At 37.6% G+C, this 18,167-nt stretch overlaps 1 protein-coding gene across 12 annotated transcripts; it reads right to left on the reverse strand.

Annotated features, from left to right (window-relative positions):
* Positions 1-1,148: 1,148 nt before the first annotated feature.
* On the reverse strand, positions 1,149-12,400 carry CPK26 (calcium-dependent protein kinase 26). Of its 12 annotated transcripts, none has more exons than XM_088945349.1 (9): positions 12,115-12,364; positions 10,900-11,688; positions 10,284-10,427; positions 10,043-10,195; positions 6,346-6,461; positions 5,821-5,988; positions 5,452-5,676; positions 4,604-4,752; positions 1,149-1,801 (listed from the first exon to the last, which is right to left on the reverse strand). In XM_088945349.1, the coding sequence occupies exons 2-8, from the start codon at positions 11,651-11,653 to the stop codon at positions 4,630-4,632; spliced, it is 1,683 nt and encodes a 560-aa protein (XP_088801475.1). In that variant the 5' UTR covers positions 11,654-11,688; positions 12,115-12,364; the 3' UTR covers positions 1,149-1,801; positions 4,604-4,629. The 12 variants fall into 12 exon arrangements, with proteins under 12 accessions (XP_088801475.1, XP_088801476.1, XP_088801474.1 ...); XM_088945350.1 differs by having other exon boundaries at positions 1,149-2,553; positions 10,900-11,721; positions 11,847-12,124; XM_088945348.1 differs by lacking the exon at positions 1,149-1,801 and adding an exon at positions 2,351-2,553.
* Between the last annotated feature and the right edge of the window lie 5,767 nt (positions 12,401-18,167).

An 18,167-nucleotide genomic window follows, 5' to 3' on the forward strand; every position in this document is an offset into this window, starting at 1 on the left:
TATTATAGGAGTTCGGATCATGATCACAACACATTTCTGGCCATGTTCACCAGCCACACATTGGAAACATGTCTTGTACTTTATATCACCAATATTCCCTGTGTGTTTGGTTGAATCAACGTGTACATCAATGTGTGGTGGCCAGTAGACTTGTGTTATAGACCCCCTGTAAAAATATGAAAAAAAAGGGAGAATAACCAATCAGCCCAGGGTCAGAATTTATAGGCTCAAAGTACTGTCGGGGTAAGTGCCAGCTCGGAATTGATGCTAATTCACGGGCGGGAGTTGGTGCATAGAGTGTGGGTTGTGGTCCTTTTGAATGTTTATAGCTCTGCAGTGTAAATCAGAAATCTGCATTGGACAAATCCGTACTTCTCTGGAAAAAAAAAAAAAAACTAGTGTATTGGTCACCCAAAATGCATGATACACACATTTGTCTGTATCCATACTTTAAACCTTGCTCTAGAGTCAAAACCCTGCACCACTGTCCACAGTGAGCTTTTACCTTCCAATTTGCACACCACCTATATAAATATTGTCATATAACTCAAATGATATGTGCCCTATTATAGAGTCCGATCCTCCGTCCAATAGTGGCTATTACATTCTCTCGGTATGGAACACAGTAAAAGCTCCATGTCAACAATCAAAATCTTCATACTTTTCCCCTTCCAAGGTCTATCCGACAAAAAAAAGGGTAAATCCCTAATTAGTATATTTTACTTTAGTGGTTGTTGCAAGTTAGTATCTGAACTTCAAAACGTGTAACTATCTCGAAAATTGCAGGTTTAATCCAAAATCATTAACGAACGTTAAGTAGCTTGTAAAATGACACAATGTCCTTTGAATGTCATCTACACCCCTTGAAATTCATGAAAAAGAAAGAAAAAAGATGCAGAAAGGTAGGAAATACTGCAAACGACGACCACAGACATTGAAGTAGAACAGACAAATATTTCAGATGTTCTTCACCTCTAAATTTAACAAGAATTTAATAAGTTTTACGAAGAGTTCCAGAGCCCCACCTGAAACCCAAATCTAAGGAACCGACCATGTATTCTGAAGAAAACCCCTTAGACTGTAGAACGAGACGATGAAAGGCCTGGATTCGATCCACATTGCTAATGCTAACATCACCACAAAAGCAATTGGTCAATAGGGCAAATAGGCCCAGCATCATCTTGCTGATTTCAAATCTTACAGTCAAATTTACAATTACTGTTTTTTTTTTTTTAACATTTAACCTCTCTCAAACTCCATTACATGTAATCCACTAACAAAACCAAGAATATAACCATCTCGATCCTTCCATCCCTGTGTCCCCTTGCGTTGTCACCATTACTGAAAAAGACTGCTAAGGAATGATCGGAAGCAAATTCTGGCAGCTGCCCAAGGCATATTGTTCCAAATTTCTCCTGGAGCAGCTAAATAGAACAGGTGCTAATAGAACAGAAACAAAATAAGCACTTAACAGATTGGCAATGGAGCATCACCAAGCGTTGGTATGGTCGTTCGATAATCACACTGCCAGAAGTTCCACTTACTGAATGTAGGTTTTTCCAACAAGTCCAAGCACAAGGACCACCCAACCCTCTTCATTAATAAACCTGTACATTTTCACCAACGGGCCCAGCTTCATAGCTAGTAGAACCATCATTAGTTGAAACACCAGGTGCGTTTGGCTCACCATAGCCTTGAGAATTGAAGTTTAAGTTATTCCTGTATGTTGTTGGGTTTGGGAAGTTGGAGCCGCTGTTAGTAAAACCTGGAGGACCCAATCCTGTTGGTCCTTCTGCAACCGCTGGAGTAACACGAAGCCAATGCGTCTAAAACTTGATCAGTAGAGAGCAGTAACACTGACAAGCAAGGGGGATAGGGATAAAAGAATGGTCTGTTCTGGTATTTTTTCACACAAAAGCTAGTGAATATGCAGTATTCCCACTAGTCCAATGCACTTAAATGAAGGAAAGAACTTCCAAGCTACTGATTTGGGACTGTCCATCGTTGCTCTGGGTTTTACTCTCAAGAAAGAAGATAATGAACAGTATTTTCTTCAAAAAGGTAATTTTGGAATGTGATAAATTGCATATGACATCATGTGCCTTTGTTGGACTTTTAATGACAGGTATTAAATTGATAATTTTTGAAAGTTGGGATACTGAAATGACATATTTAAAGTTTTGGTACTTGCTTGTCACAAAGTAGGGGTGCAAGTCAGGTTGGTCGAGTTAACAGTTTACACCCCTACCGTAGGGGCTTGGGTTTCAGGTTGAGCCTTTGAAATTTTGACAAAATTCTCTACTCTAACCCGAAAAAATTGGATCCCTACCCTAAAATACAGGATATTTATCAGGAATTTACCCAAAAAAAATATAAGGTATAACCTATAAGCTTCATTTCCACATTTTATATAGTTAAAAAGAAAATAGAAAAAGGCTCATCATCATATGGGGGGAGGCGGTTTGGCAGATGGCAGTTCCATGTCACCCATTCAGCCGATCACCCCACCACCGCACTGGCGCTTGCCCTTGCCGAATGCCCATTCCGAAATTGCTGGCCCAGAATCAGATACAAAATGCAAAATGCTTTAACTCAGTTTGAGAAAGAGTGCTCAATTATTTATCAAAAAAAAGAGTGCTCAATTATTTATCAAAAAAAAGAGTGCTCAATTAGTCAATTTTGTTTCAAACGACAACCATCTCATTTCGTCATATGTTCTCTCGTACAGTTTTATGACTTTATCTGAAACAGCCCGGAAAAAGAAGTTTCAAACGAGTAATTACCCAGATGTTAAGATAGACTTCTGTTTGGCTTCTGCTTACATCTCCAAACACAAACGGGAGCCCAGGATCCCATTGACCCGTTAGACAGATCGCAACCCCCTAATGGGTGGCAGCATTTGCAGGCAGAAACAATGCGTCAATTCCCCACTCGCGTTCAGATTGTGAATTTCTGATTTTTAGTTTAAGCATTTCTTCAACTATTCTTATTTATTTATTTATTGTGGATAAGCGTTTCTTCAACCATTTTTAACCTTTTTTTTAGATAAACGTTTCTTCAACCAGTTTGACCCTTAAATCGGAAAGGGTATACAGACTATTCACAGAATCAGACTGATATTGGAATGGCTAAAGTTGGCAACTGACAAAATCCTCCTTTAACCCTCTTTCATCGGACTCAATACTGGCAGTGTTTGGACCGAAAACATGGCTCTTGATAGGGCAAATGGCATTAGAGGATTCGTACAGCCGATCCCTAATAGATGGATTAAGGCTGAGTTGAGTCGAGCCCAGTTAAGCTGCCCGTCCCTTTGCATAAAGGGAACTAAGTTGTTAAAACTTAAAACAAAGGAATAGATGTTGACAAACAAAACTTCAAACTTTAAATGGGAGAAGCATACACTCAATGAAGTCATGGATTTTCTTTTTTCCAATTATTTGGCCACAAACAGGCATGACTAACAAAATGCTCACTCATAAAACCTTCATTCTGGAAGCTTCTGTAATATGCCCCAAGGTTTCGGAGCTGGATACCATCCAAACTTGCATATTTGAAGTCATTACCACCGATTCTTCTCTTCCGGCCTTTCTGTACAACCTGCCAATATCCCTGAGTAGAAGAATGCAGGTTACAGAAATGCCCAGGATGATGTCCAACAGAGATGAGATTGGAATATCCAAAAATTCTCAGGTATCTTAAGATGGGAATGTCTGAAAAAAAAATACAGGAAATCACAAAATAATTAGGAGATTTACGTGTTTTCGATGACAGTTGATTTACAGACTGATCACAGGTTACTGAGGCACAATGTCTAACCCTCTCCTGTTGCAAGGACTTTGACATGTACATCCCTCCTTGATCAGCTATGATTTCTAGAAAAGCTGAACGCACAGCACCTATACCACATACCTAGGTGGCACTGACCAAAATTAACAATACATCACAGGTAGACATTCCTTTGAGGCCTCATCACATCTCGGTAAACAACTTATCTAGGTAAATGCACTTATCTGGGCAGATGTTTCTTAGGAAACACTTATCCAAATAAGAGCACTTGCTAGTGTTCTTTTATTCCCCAGGTAAAGGTGTACAATGAGCCACTCAGGAATATTATCCCATCACGTATTAGCAATATTATCCCATCATTTATTAGCGATTTTCGGCTTGCATAGGTAATTTACCCAAATCTGATGAGAGTATTACTTCCCCAGATAAATGAGCCACTCAGGGATCATTCTTTTCCACGGGACCCACTATTACGGAAAACAAACACGGGTTTATTTCTTTTCCGTGGGACATACCAACTTACTTGCCCCTACTTCTTGAAAAACGAGCTAGGCCTTAGTTTATTCACTGAGCATTAGATTTAATCCCTCAGCTGACAGGATTATTGTGCCCAGCGCTCAATACAATCAAAAGCATTTGGTTTCTTCATAATGAAGTTAGCTAGAAGATTTTTCCTAGTTTCTTCTATTCTAAGCTTTGTACCTCCAGTTTTATGGATGAATCACATCCTTCTCTTTAAGTTGATAGCAACAATTACCAATGTGTTCTACAACGGAAAAGAAAATGAAGCAGAAGAAACACAGGAATATGAAAATACCTGTACATGATGTGCATAATCAAAGGCTAATGAGATCCTGGTGCATCTATCCTGCTCATATTCAGACTGTTCCTCATGGTTCGTCTTCCAATTCCCCCATTTCCTTTTTGCATCATAGCAACAAATTCACCATAGTCTATTCTACCATCCTGAAGCAGAAGAAATTTGAATTTTAACCTAAGTTCCAGAATAAAATGAAATAAAATAAAACAAAGAGGAAAAAAGGAAAGATGATCAGAAATAATCAAGGAACATATTAGCCTTGTAGACTTGTAGACTTCTAGCAAATACATTGCTCAACATGCACAGCCAATCTCCCAACTCCTAAATACTATTCAACACGTGTGATATTCTTAACAAGTTAAAGCCAATTTATGATGGATCTGACATTAAGTAGTATGTGCAAAATTGAATGTTATTTCAACTGTGATATAATCCTAACGAGTTACCCCAGGCATATAAAGGTAATCTTGTTAATATGCATAACAAACTTTAACTCATTTATGATGATAGATTTTATTCGAATGAAGGAAAAGGGAGAGAAGAAAGGAGCCTATCCATGTCCAAAATGCAAAATAGTGCATGGTTACAATGAGTTACATAAAATCTATACAAGGCCCACCAGGTTACAATGAATTACATAAAATCTACCATAAAACCTGCATCATTGTATAAGTACCACTGGATACTGTCAAGAAGTTTCTGGTAATCCATTTCCAGTAACGCATGTTAAGGCATAACAGCTAAATTTGTTCAAATTCTAGATAGTATTGATGATCTAAATATAGAACATGCATCATTATACAAATATCAGCAGAATATCTGGGAATATAGTATGCATTGCTTACATTATCTTGATCAACTTCTTTGATAATATCTTCAACAAGAATGTCTGTCATGTTATGCTCAGAACATGCTTGCTGCAGTTCATCAACTGTGATATAACCACTCCCATCCTTGTCGAAGTATGAAAATGCTGCAATGAGATGTTCTTCCCGTTCTAGCTTGTTAAGATGAACTGTGGCAGCAATAAATTCTCCATAGTCAATGGTGCCACTATTGTCCACATCAGCCTGAAATTTTAAAACTCAATCAGTTCAATCCTCTTTTTTTATTTTGTGAGGATGTCTGCTATAAACATTATCAGCATATTCTCTAACTTCCCAAAATCCCTATGCAATAATACAACCCCACTTTACCAGAAAAAATGAACTTACCGCATCCATAAGATCACGAATTTCAGACTCCTTCACATTAGAGCCATATCTTTTCAAACCAGCTTTTAGTTCATCAAATGTGATTGCACCACTGTTGTCAGTATCCATTGCCTTAAACATCTCACGTAAACCAGCAATTTCCTCCTCAGAGAGGCTTTCAGCTATTACCTAATAATATAGCCAAAAAACAAGAAAACTTCAGAGAAACTGATAATAAGATTCCCCTCCAAAAGAATATTTGATTTATCATCTTGAAAATCATGGGAATGGTACCAATTCATCTCCCAAAAACAAAATACCAAACTGATAAAGATGAAATAAAGCTGGCTCATGACTCATTTAATAAGCATAAGATGGCTAAAACAAATCAAGACAAGGCTTAGTAAAACCTTCTTCAAAAGGAATCATCTCAAATGGGATATAATGCTATTGATTGAAGAACCACTCAAAAAACAAGTAATTTTATATACCTAAACATAAAGGGACATCTGTATAATGTAATTAATGCACCAAATATCCACTCACCCTCAAAGCCATCTTCTTTAATTTATTCATTGCAGAGAACTGTTTCAGGCGAGAAAGGACAGCTGGATCCAATGCTTGGTCAGGAGCAACTCCATTTTCACAAATCCATGGATGACCTGAATTTGACATGAATAAAAATCGGTATATTATTTTGATGGAAAATACTAATTCAAGCATTCCTTGATAGCGCAAAATGGCAAAACAGGATACATATAGCTGATCCCAAATAAATGAGATAAGGTTGAATAGAGTATACTAATTTCAAGCAGCCATTTACCAAATATATTGGGTCACTATTCAAGCAGAAGAAAAATATCCAGGTTCTCATGTAGCAAGAAACACAGTAATTTTTCAAGAGACATTACAAGAAATACTCGAACCAACATCAGAAGACACCAAACTAATGTCACATACACAATATCTTACAAGCAACCGAACTTTGATATGATTATGCTCCCAAAGTATTATATAAAGAAAGTAATTATGAAAACAACTTTCAGCCTAACCACCTAACATTTTTAATATTTTATGCATTTAGTAAAGGTGAACAAGAACTTTCATACACCATTCGCTGGGCTCAAAAATGACCATGAACTAAGCCACCACCGGCATGTGTATGAGATAATGAAAATTAGGAAAACAAATTTCCAGATGATGGGGCAATCAGATAGTGTTCGGTGAAAACACTTCACATGAGCAATCAGTAGTAGAAGTGTAAATGGTATTCAATTATCCATATCGTGTTTGAAATCTGACATAATCAAATCGAATTCAGATAATTCAAATATATTAACAGTCAAATTGAAATGTAAATTTGTTACAATTTAGGGCAAATTTCTTAAACTACCCCTAAGGTTTAGGAAATTGACCGACTATACCCCTACCATTTCAGTATTCGCTTAAAGTACCCCTACTGCTTCTGACAATTGTCGCACAATCCCTTCCCGTTAACTCTTCGTCACAAACCGTTTACACGTGACCTCACGTGTTTGATTTAATGTTAAGTTATACCCAAAATACCCTTTAATGGTCGAAAATGCCCTTTTCACTTACCACAAAGGGATCTACAGTTCATTCTCCCCTTCCTCTCGATCACCTCTTTGACCCCAAATCCCCTATTTATCCATCTCCCTTGCCGGTCATACGGTGTTTCTTGCAAGTCATACACTCTCTGCATCCACCGTCTAGAGAGAAATGGATTGCACTCGGCTATGGCACAACTAGCAGCTTCACGGAGCACCGCACCTTGTCTCATCTTATCCAGCAATATGATCTAATATATTGCAAAAAGAAAAGATAAAAAAAGATATCAGAGAAAATGGATGGTGATCTGTAAATAAATCTTTATCCAACAAACCTAGAAAACTGAAAATGTAAGCAACCCACTTTCTCGTGATGCTCTGCTTCTTGACTTTTTCTCATTTCCCTCCAACTGGTGCCAGAACCCTAAGTTTTGTCTCTATAAATTCAGCCATGCCTCCCAAGTTCGACCCCACCCAAGTCGTCAATGTCTACGTACACATCACTAGTGGTGAGTTCAGTGCCGCAAGCTCTCTTGCTTCGAAGATCGGGCCACTTGGTCTCTCTCCCAAGAAGGTCAAAGAAGATAATTGCTAAGGATACCACCAAGGAATGGAAGGACCTTAGGGTGACTGTGAAACTCATCGTGTAGAACAAACAAGCGAAGCTCTTGGTTGTGTTGTCGGTCGCCGCCCTTGTTATCAAATCCCTCAAAGAGCCTGAACACAACCTGACGGGATATCGCCTAAGATGACCAATTTCATATGGAATATCACTGAGAGTTGGTTCTCCAACAGGTCCAGGTCAATTAGGTTTGGAAGTAATCCAATGGCACGGAGAATGTCACCGGACAAATGATTTCTACTAAGGTTCAGAGAAGTCAATGACTTCCACGAAACTATATCTGACGAGAGCTCACCCAAAAGACGATTTCCGTCCAACGATAGAGTTGTAAGATGGGAGAGGGCCATTAAGAAGAAAGAGGAGAGAGAGAGAGAGGTCGGATCGGCATCTCCTTTTCAATCACCACCTTTGGTCGAACTTGAAATCCAATCCGTCTGTGGAGAACGATGTACAGGAACCTCATGACCGAAGAATAGAGGTAAGGAATTCTGACTTCTCATTCTCCAGCGTCACCTTTTCGATCGCCACCAGCAGTCAAACTTGAAAGCTTACCTCTCACTCTCTCCCTCCCTCCCTCCCCCCCTTCGTTCTCTCTCCCTTGTTTCATCACTGCCGCAAACAACGGACCCCCCTTCATTTATCCCCCTTCACCCAAGTCCTTCAAACGCCCGGTTGCTCCCAAGACCCACTCTCCATTCTTGAGCACCATTGTTATTGCTCAGCCCCCTACACCTCAATCTGTTCAACGTCTCTAACCACAACCCCTAAGGCCAATCGATCATTAGCACTTATCGGGACCAAAAAGCTTGAAGATCACTAACGATGTCTTCTGTTGAACCAGGAGTTGAGTTTTCTGAGTGATGGGCAAAATAGTCTTTTTAATCTTTCCGTTAATGGACACTAACGGTAAGGAAGATTTACTCAATTGTTAGAAACAGTAGGGGTACTTTAAGATAATACTAAAACAGTAGGGGAATAGTTAGTCAATTTCCTAAACCTTAGGGGTAGTTTAAGAAATTTGCCCTATAATTTATTGAATTGAATCAAGATCTAAATTCAATTCAATAAATATCCAAACTGATCATATCTATTTATGCTTGATGTCAATCAACCTTTATTTACTATCGTCAAGTAGCAGTAATTAAAGGTAATATTTCATTTGTTAAAGGAATGCCAATCAACCCTAACCCTAAATGTCAGTCAAACCCAACTCTTTCATTTTCTCCCTCCTTTGTTGTTTTCTCAACCCATCACCAATGTATTCTTCCTCTAACCCCCCCACCCTGTCTGTTTGAACAATGTATCTTTATGGTTTGGAGTTCCATAGATTCACATTGCTGGGTTTGCTGCACCAACATCACATACCACACCAGCAGTCTACCACCATGAAGTTCATAGAACAGTGCAAGTTACACAGGTGCAGGTCATATTGTCGCCATGACATTTTCAGATGTTTTTTTTATCAGATGACATTTTCAGGTTTAGTTAAAACAAATGAGAGACCATACTAATTGAAGACCCAATTGTGAGAGACATTCATTTATACAAATAGCTCAGACACCTTTCACATTTTTAGCAAGTAATAGTTCTTTAAATGTTGCAGACCCAATCTTCAAAGGTTCTTTCAACTCAGAAATCAAAATGTCTTCTTACGAATTTTTAATCTACATGTATAGTGAAAAAAAGAAAATATTAATTATGGGTGTGCTTCCCATTCTATAATTTATATTTTTGCTCATTGATTTTTGTCTTTATCTTAGAATGACTTCAAAGTCACTCTGCTTACACCCCTAATTAATAGATTTGGTTGCTGTGAAAATTTACCTGATCATATCAATTCAATCAGGTTTTCTTCTGGAAATTACCAAAACCACTGTAAACAGGCTTAGTGAACCATCTGAGGTACTACAGTTATTGAAAGAGTGGTTAGCCAGTTAGGTCAATAAGAAAAGATCGCAGTTGTTTTTTTTCCAATTTGGGCAATGGGTAGGCGGTCTTGACTAACCAAATCAGAGATTAAGCAAAAGTATAGACAAAGAAGGAGCTTGCATACATAGTACTTCATGAGCAGTCAAGCGCTGAGAGGGCTGAGAACAGAGCATCTTCCTAATAAGATCCTTGGCACTGTCTGAGATTAGAGGCCAGGGGTCTGATTCAAAGTCAATAACTCCCTTCAGAACCGCATCAAAAATTCCTTGCTGGGTTTCTGAAATTCAAACAGATTATGTTCTCAGTATATCAAGCACCTAAAACTAACAACTTGTGAAGCCTTAATAATAATTTATCAAAAATACCTGCCCAGAAAGGTGGCACACCACTGAGCAATATATACAGTATCACTCCTGCAGTCCATACATCTGCCTCTGGTCCATAATGCTTGCAAAGTACCTCCGGAGCCACATAATATGGACTTCCAACGACATCAGTAAATACTTGGCCTGAAGTAGAAGGCACAAACAGTATCAACCAACCACTCAAGATCAAACTGAAACCGGCTTTTGAATTGAGGTACATAAGAAACTGAAAAGAAGTGGACATAAAGAACAGTAGTATATATTAAAATAGGAGGAACAAGAATGAATCTTCTAAATACAAAATGCTATTCGATCTTATTAGCAGTCCATCTGGTACCAATCCCAACCATCTAATCAATAGGTCATGGCCTCAAGAAGCTGAAGGCATGGCAACTGGGTGATCCACTCAACATCTGATACCCATTTGTTTTACAGTCTGAGTCAGACTGGAAACCAAGGTACTATAAGAATGGCAATAACAGATGGGCGGTGGTCCTGAACCTGCAGATGGACTCATTCAAAATTCTGAAGAACCGTTAGCCTCTGAAGACGCGCCTAGGTTTCTTCTGGGGACTACAAAGAAAAGGAAAAATGCATTCTCACAAGATATGTTTACCTGGTTTAAAGAAGACCGAGAGACCAAAATCAATGGCTTTAAGAGAGAAATCATCGTCTTTGTTAACCAACAAGAAATTCTCTGGCTTCAAATCCCTATGCATAACCCCGAGCGAATGGCAGGCTTCAACAACCCCAACGATAATCTTTGTCAACTCAGCTGCCTTCCTCTCGCTGTAGTGTCCTCGTTGAATGATGCGATCAAACAATTCACCCCCAGCACACAACTCCATCACGATATGGACATACAACGGATCTTCATAGGCTCCCTTAATTGTAACGATATTCGTGTGACCTGATAGATGGTGCATTATCTGAATTTCCCTCCTAACATCTTCCACGTCTTCCTTAGAAATCAGCTTCCTCTTGGAGATAGATTTACAAGCGTAATCTTTACCCGTGGAAATCTCGGTGCACAAATAAGTCGTGCCGAATTGTCCCTGACCCAACTTACGGCCCAGGGTGTAAAGATCACGGATGCTAGCAGTCTTATGACCCAAGACATAATAAGTCTGGTTGTCTAATCCCCGCCTCATGTCTTTTGCCGTTGGACTAGCCAGAGCTGGATTCTGGTCTTTCTTGTGATTATCTTTGGCGAAACCCTCGGCGATGGGCTGGTAGGTGTTCACGTTGTTTGGCGAGTAACTGTAAGTGGAATGCTCAGAAGTGTTCCTCTTAGAGACGGAGCGATCTATGGGCTCGGTGTAGCCCTGGAAGTGGTTGCCACCAAAAGATCCACGGCATGTGTTGCCCATGAAACAAAGATAAAACACCGGACTGACTTCACAGCCTTCCCCTCATTCAAAGGAAACTCATTAATAAACTGAGAAAATGGATAAAAACGAGAACCTAGCTCAGATTAAAAAATAAATAAACTGAAAATCTTTTAAGATAGTGTAAAAAACTGAAAATAAAAAGAACCAATCTTGGACTCTAACGATCAATTACCTCCAACGAACAGGAAATCAAGAAATCCAAGCGAGAATTAGACAAATAAAGAAGCGTAATTTCAGAGCATAACCACGAAAAGATACTCCCAAGATTGTTTGAGTCAATTTCTTTAATAGTAAAATTCAACAAGCTCCTTGAAAAATCAATCACTAGCAGACGATTTATCAATTCTAGGGTTCTATTGGGGACAAAAGCACGATGTCGAGAAGAAGCGACGAGGAATTAGAGAGAGAGAGAGAGAGAGAGAGAGAGAGAGAGATCTTACCAGCTGAAATGAAGAAAAGGGATGGAAGCTTTGATTTAAAGGCGGCGATCGACGGAAAGGCTTTTTCATGGCTGTTTCGCTGTCACGTTTGAAGAAGATGTAGCATTAAAATTCCCCTGTTTTCTTTTTCTTTTTATTTTCTGTTTTCTTTTTCTTTTGCGTTTTATCGCTTCATAGTCTTAGGTTTGCTGTTGGTGACTTGCTGTTTGCAGCAGACTAACGAAAATGCAACAAAATAACGAAAAGAAAATTTTGTTGACCAGCTTGAGCCTCTCTTATAAATCACGCGGTTTCCGAATTTTCTTCTTTTTTTTATATTTTAATATTATTAGATAAAAATATATAATTCTAAAACCCAACAAAAAAAGATAAAAAAGAGGACGGAGTGGGTATTTTGACCGACAGTTTTTTTCTACTTTTATTTATTACTGAAAATTATAAAAAAAAAAAAGGTGAGAAAAAAGAGGGAGTAGCTTTCGCATCTGCGTGTGCGTGTGCATGACATGAAAAGGTTTGACTTGGTATATAAGGGTAAAGTTGGAAATTAAAACTTTTGCCTAAATTTAGAAGTCATACTTGGAATTGGAATTTGGAAATGGATCCCACCACCACGGCGCCACGTAGAGTCGTAGACGCAGGTAAATGGACTTAAAATGATAAATAATCATTAATAAAGGACATTCATTAAATTAAGTTTGTAGCTAAAACAGATGTGAGATTTCCTTGGAATGATTGGGTTTTCTTCATTTTCTCATCATCCATCGTTTATTCATTTTGTGTGAGTAACTGGTAAATATTGCTGAGATGATATCATAAAATCTTATCACTGCCACGTCTGCAGGCACATTACTAAACACCCTGTATGTTGTATGCTGTGTGCTGTGTGCTCTGTCTCTGTGCGTGAATGTGTGAACACGACCCCACACGTTTTCATGCTACTTGCCTCAGCCTCAGCAGCCCAGCTGCAGAATCGGGAGTCGGGAGTCGGGACCTCTCCTTCTCTCTCCGTTCTATTGAATCTTTTCGTAATGTCGGGCGAAACAAATAAAATATCATATTTTCACTATCCTCATAAGTTCAAATTTCATCGAAGTTATTTTTAAATTATTTTGGTTTTTTTTATGCAATTTATTAATGATATATAATATTCAAATCTAATAGATAAGATCCTAGATTCTAGATTAATTTTGATTATTCCAATCTATTTACAATTTACAAACCCTATTTCTTTTTTTAATAAAAACAGAAGAAATGCTACACATGACAAGATACTGAGATAGTACATTCTTCGAAATAGAAATCACAACAACTGATAAGAGCTAAAGGCCTTAGTTGTTAGTCACACAATGAAATCAATCCCCAGCTGCTCGAAATCTTGTCCAACAAAAGCCAAGGAGATGATGAGACAAACTTTAACAGGACCATTGAATAGCAGCCAATGAATCAGATCCCACTAGCAAGTAGCAATAAAAAATAAAATAATTTCCATTCAGCTTCAACAACAAATTCCAGCGCCTTCAAAATAGCTAGAAGCTCTGCATCACCATCACCACATATAAATTATCATTAGTTTCTATAAAGCCGTCTGAAACTATCATATGTTCTATGTGCGGAGGTAGAGAGGAGCCTTTATTTCATATATTTTCTGTTTGTAATTTCTCTGCATTAGCTTTATTTGCTAGTCCATGGAATGCTGCAGCTAGGAAAATCATCGTTCTTCTGTATTTTTATTTTATTAAATATTCTCTTAAGAATTTAAATAATAATTAAAGTTGAAGCGAATAAATCGTTATCCTCGTTACTTTTCAATAGTAAAAAAGACAAACAAAAGCTGTTGAATGGGTTGGTTTTAATTAACGCATATCACAGATAGAAAATCGTGTAAAACCTTGTTCTGTGTCTATAAAGCTTTAAACTATATGTGAATGGAATGCTGCAGGTGGAATTTGTATTTGACTATTTTGTGTAGGTAAGAACTAAGAACCTTAATTTGCTCTTCATCTATAATAAATAAATCTTGGAATTCAGTGTATGTATGAATATAAAATGCGACTGTGGGACATGTGTTGATAACAGAGTGGTTTCTTTTTCTTCTTCTTCTTCTTCTTCTTCTTTGTTACTAATAATTGCAAATACATAGTGGCTGCAGGCTGCAGATGGACCCCTGAACCTTATTTTTTGTGAAAATAGAGATGTAGAACTTTGGGCCACTTTTAAAGTGGGAGAAGATGGGCTTCCATCAGGGCAAGCCCGTGCCCACGCTGTCCCAACAGCCTTTTATAATTTTGTATATGAAAATATCTGTCCATAAAATAAAGTACATAAACACGGAAATACACTCAATGCAACTCTGTAAAAGCTGCTTGAACAGGCTTTGCCCTTACCTTATCTTTTGCTTTAGAGCAGGAGAGCTACAAATTACTGTTAATACAATCTCATTCTCTAAATGCTATTTTGGCATTTACATGCACCATTCATTGATCCTATGGTCATATTCTCATATTGTGGACAAAATTAAGAATCTAACTTTTTATTTATTTATTTTTTTGCTAATGTATAGTCTACTAAAAGTTTGAACTTCATCTGCTCAGCGAGCTTGGTGGTATGGTTTCACCCATTGAACTGGTTATCTTCTTTTGTATCTTAATTAGCATTTTCCTTTGGTATGAGGTTTTAGTTCGTTTTACTAATCAAAAAGAGGGGGCAAAAAAGGAAAATACTAGATAACAATCGGGTCAGATCGGGTCAATACATTTATTGATCGTTTTGAGTAGGTCAACCGTAACTTTTGAGTTGGTCAGCAAAAGTCTAGACCCTAACCCTAAATATTCATCTTACGGTTGGTTCCACATAGAGGTGGCAATTGGGCGGATTGGATTAGGTTAGGCTTGGGTTGAGTGTCAACCCAACCCATCTAACCCGCCGACCCATTAATGACCCAATTAGATAGAATTAAATGGGTTAGGTTCAACCCAAATCCACCTGAACCCAACCCATTTAGATAAAATAATGAAAATGACACAAAACAATCCAGAAATTTTCAAAAAAAATAATAACATAAATTTCAAAAAAAAAGAAATACATGGAAAAATAACATAAATTATGAAAAAACCCAAAAAATGAAGAAAAATAACATAAATTACAAAAAAAAACAAATAAATACATGAAAAATAATATAAATTACAAAAAACTAAAGAAATACATGGAAAAATAACATAAATTATGATAAAACCCAGAAATTGAAGAAAAATAACATAAATTACAAAAAAAACAAATAAATACATGAAAAATAACATAAATTACAGAAAACCAAAAAAACGCACAGAAAAATGACATAAATTACAAAATAACCCAAAAAATAACATAAATTACAAAAAAGTCCAGAAAATGAAGAGGAAATTTCACCTCCACTTCAATGTCCAAATCCCTCCGGCTTGTCTCCAAATTTAAGAGTTATGAATAACTCCTCTTGGAAATAAAAAAAAGATTTTAAATTTTAAGTAGGAAAACCTCAACTAAAAAGGCCATATGTGAAAATCCTAATTTTAGCAAAATATGTAGAAGTGAAGAATGAATTTTTGTCCAGAAAAAAAATATCAAAATAAAATGCAAAGAAAAAAAAGTAGAAAAGAAATGAAATGTTCCAACCTCGCCAAAACCCTCTACTTATATACAAGTGATAAATGAACAGTTGCAACGAGTTTGAGAGATGTGAATGGCTTACTAGTAGTTAGAGGTGTAAATCAGGTCGTGTCGCCTATAGCCTGGCATGACGATCCACAAGCCGTGCCAGGCCCAACACGATCGTGCTGCCCATGCTAGGCTTGGGATTTTAGGCCCACGAGCCGGGTCGGGCCGACACGTGGGCCCATAGCTAGGGATGGCAATTTTCCCCATCCCCGATGAGGACCCAACTTCCCCAACTCAATGGGATTGGGGATGGGGATTAAGGTCCCCACCCCGCCACGACCCCGATTGTGTGTGTGTGTATATATATATATATATATATTAAATATTATTTATATTATATATATTAAACATATTTAAAAATTTATTTATAATTTAAAAATATTTATTTATTTTAAGTAAATTTAATAAAAATACCGTTATCTAAAAAAAATTGGGGATTTGGGTCCCGTGGAGATCAGAGGCGGGGATGGGATTAATTTCATAATCGGAGTTGGGGACGGGGAATATGATCCCTGCCCCGAACTTACCCCATTGCCATTCCTACCCACAACACGACCCATATATATATATATATATATATATATATATATAATATTAATAAAATAAATAATTTTTTTTAAATTTTATTATACTAATTTATTTAATTATAGTATATATAAGAAGCGGCAAAAGCTTACACGGGCCAAGGGAGGCACAACCCATTTTACACCTCTACCAGTAATTTTCACACCAGTATTAGATTTTCAACATGAACTACGACTTCAAGAACAACAACATCACGTCGGTCTCAAACTCCTTGTACTCAATCCGAATTTCACTGATATATTAATAGAACCTCCATCTTCCACGACTTAAGGTAACAACACCGATACTGTTCACATCACCATAAGAATTGACGATGCACTCTAATGTTGAAAGTAATATTCTCTAACGACTGCAGTAATTATGAAGAAATGTAGTTCTTTGCATTTTATATATATATAGATAGATAGATAGATAAAGATAGAGATAGAGAATCATGGAAAAGAGGAGTACACGTCTTTCCAAATAAAAAAAAAAAAAAAAAACTTATTAGATGCCCATGACCCAACCCATTAAAAATAATTTTATTGGGTTGACCCACCCGCTTAAGACCCATGATTAACGAATACAACCCAATCCGCTAATAAATGGGTGGATTGGGCGGATTCAGCGGATTGGGTTGTAAATTGCCACCCCTGGTCCCACAGGTCAAGTGGGTCAATGATTCAAAGACTGGATCAACATATCTTTGATCAAGTCAGCATTTTTTACCAATATGAATTTAACCATCTAGATCAACATTGATTTGGAAATAGGCAATCCAACAGTCAACTGTGACCCAACCTTTAAAAAGGCCGCCTTCTAATTTGAGGCTCGAGCGACTAGATAGGAAACCCTAATCCATTTTTCAGATCGGGTCAGATTGACGGGTTGGATCGATTTTTTGCCAGGTCTAAAAATAATACAGGACCAATTGGGAGACAGTAGAACACGTGGATCCCACATATCAGGCTTTACCAGTTGTCGTGCTACACTGGTTCTCAACCACCAAAGGCATAAGTAAAGAAGTTAATCAAAGTAAGGGACTTCAAAGTCCAAATGCCCTGCGGTTACCAGGACAGGGGGATATGATGCCACACCAGTGTAACATGCAGAGTTAGGACTTAGGACCCATGTGGATTGGTGCTGGCTTGTTCGTTGCTTCTTCTATTATTTTTAATATATATATTGTTTAGTTATTTCACTGGATTGTTGAACTTGATTTGTTGGGTGGAGTCCATTGTAGGACCGCGTTGTTTCAGGTCCAAGACCAATGGGTGGATTTGGACTGCAATTCAAATTCAATGATGCCAAGTGCCAAACACAACGCATTGTTTTATGTTTTATCAACATCACAGACCAAAATGACTAGTCATATCATATAGCTCATCGCCCCGGCCGTCTAATTGTTTGTCTTCTTCTTCGCGTGGGGCCAGGCTGGTTGTGTTTCTTTGTTCCTTCCTTGTACACATATACAAGACAAACCGTCTTAATAAACCCTTTCCCATTATGATATGCATCTCATTTGGGACCAAGAGAATGTCTCTATCTCTTGCAGCAGTCAAAAATCAACCAGTTGAGACTTAGTTTTGAGAAAATTGCGTTAAATAGGTCTTACATTAAAAAAAGCGGTCCTTCATAAAACAATATCTTATTTGATATCGTTTTTTCAGAAAAAAATGTTGCTTCAAACCATGCTTTAGAAATTGGAAATGAAATACTGTCAAATTTAATGTTTTCTTAAAAAACAACTTGTTATTGCCAACAGTTTAATGATGTAGCATTATTAGATAATATAACTA

The sequence above is a fragment of the Nelumbo lutea genome, chromosome 5, assembly GCF_056320005.1.
Source record: "Nelumbo lutea isolate HS-2025 chromosome 5, American lotus-T2T, whole genome shotgun sequence".
NCBI lineage: Eukaryota > Viridiplantae > Streptophyta > Magnoliopsida > Proteales > Nelumbonaceae > Nelumbo > Nelumbo lutea.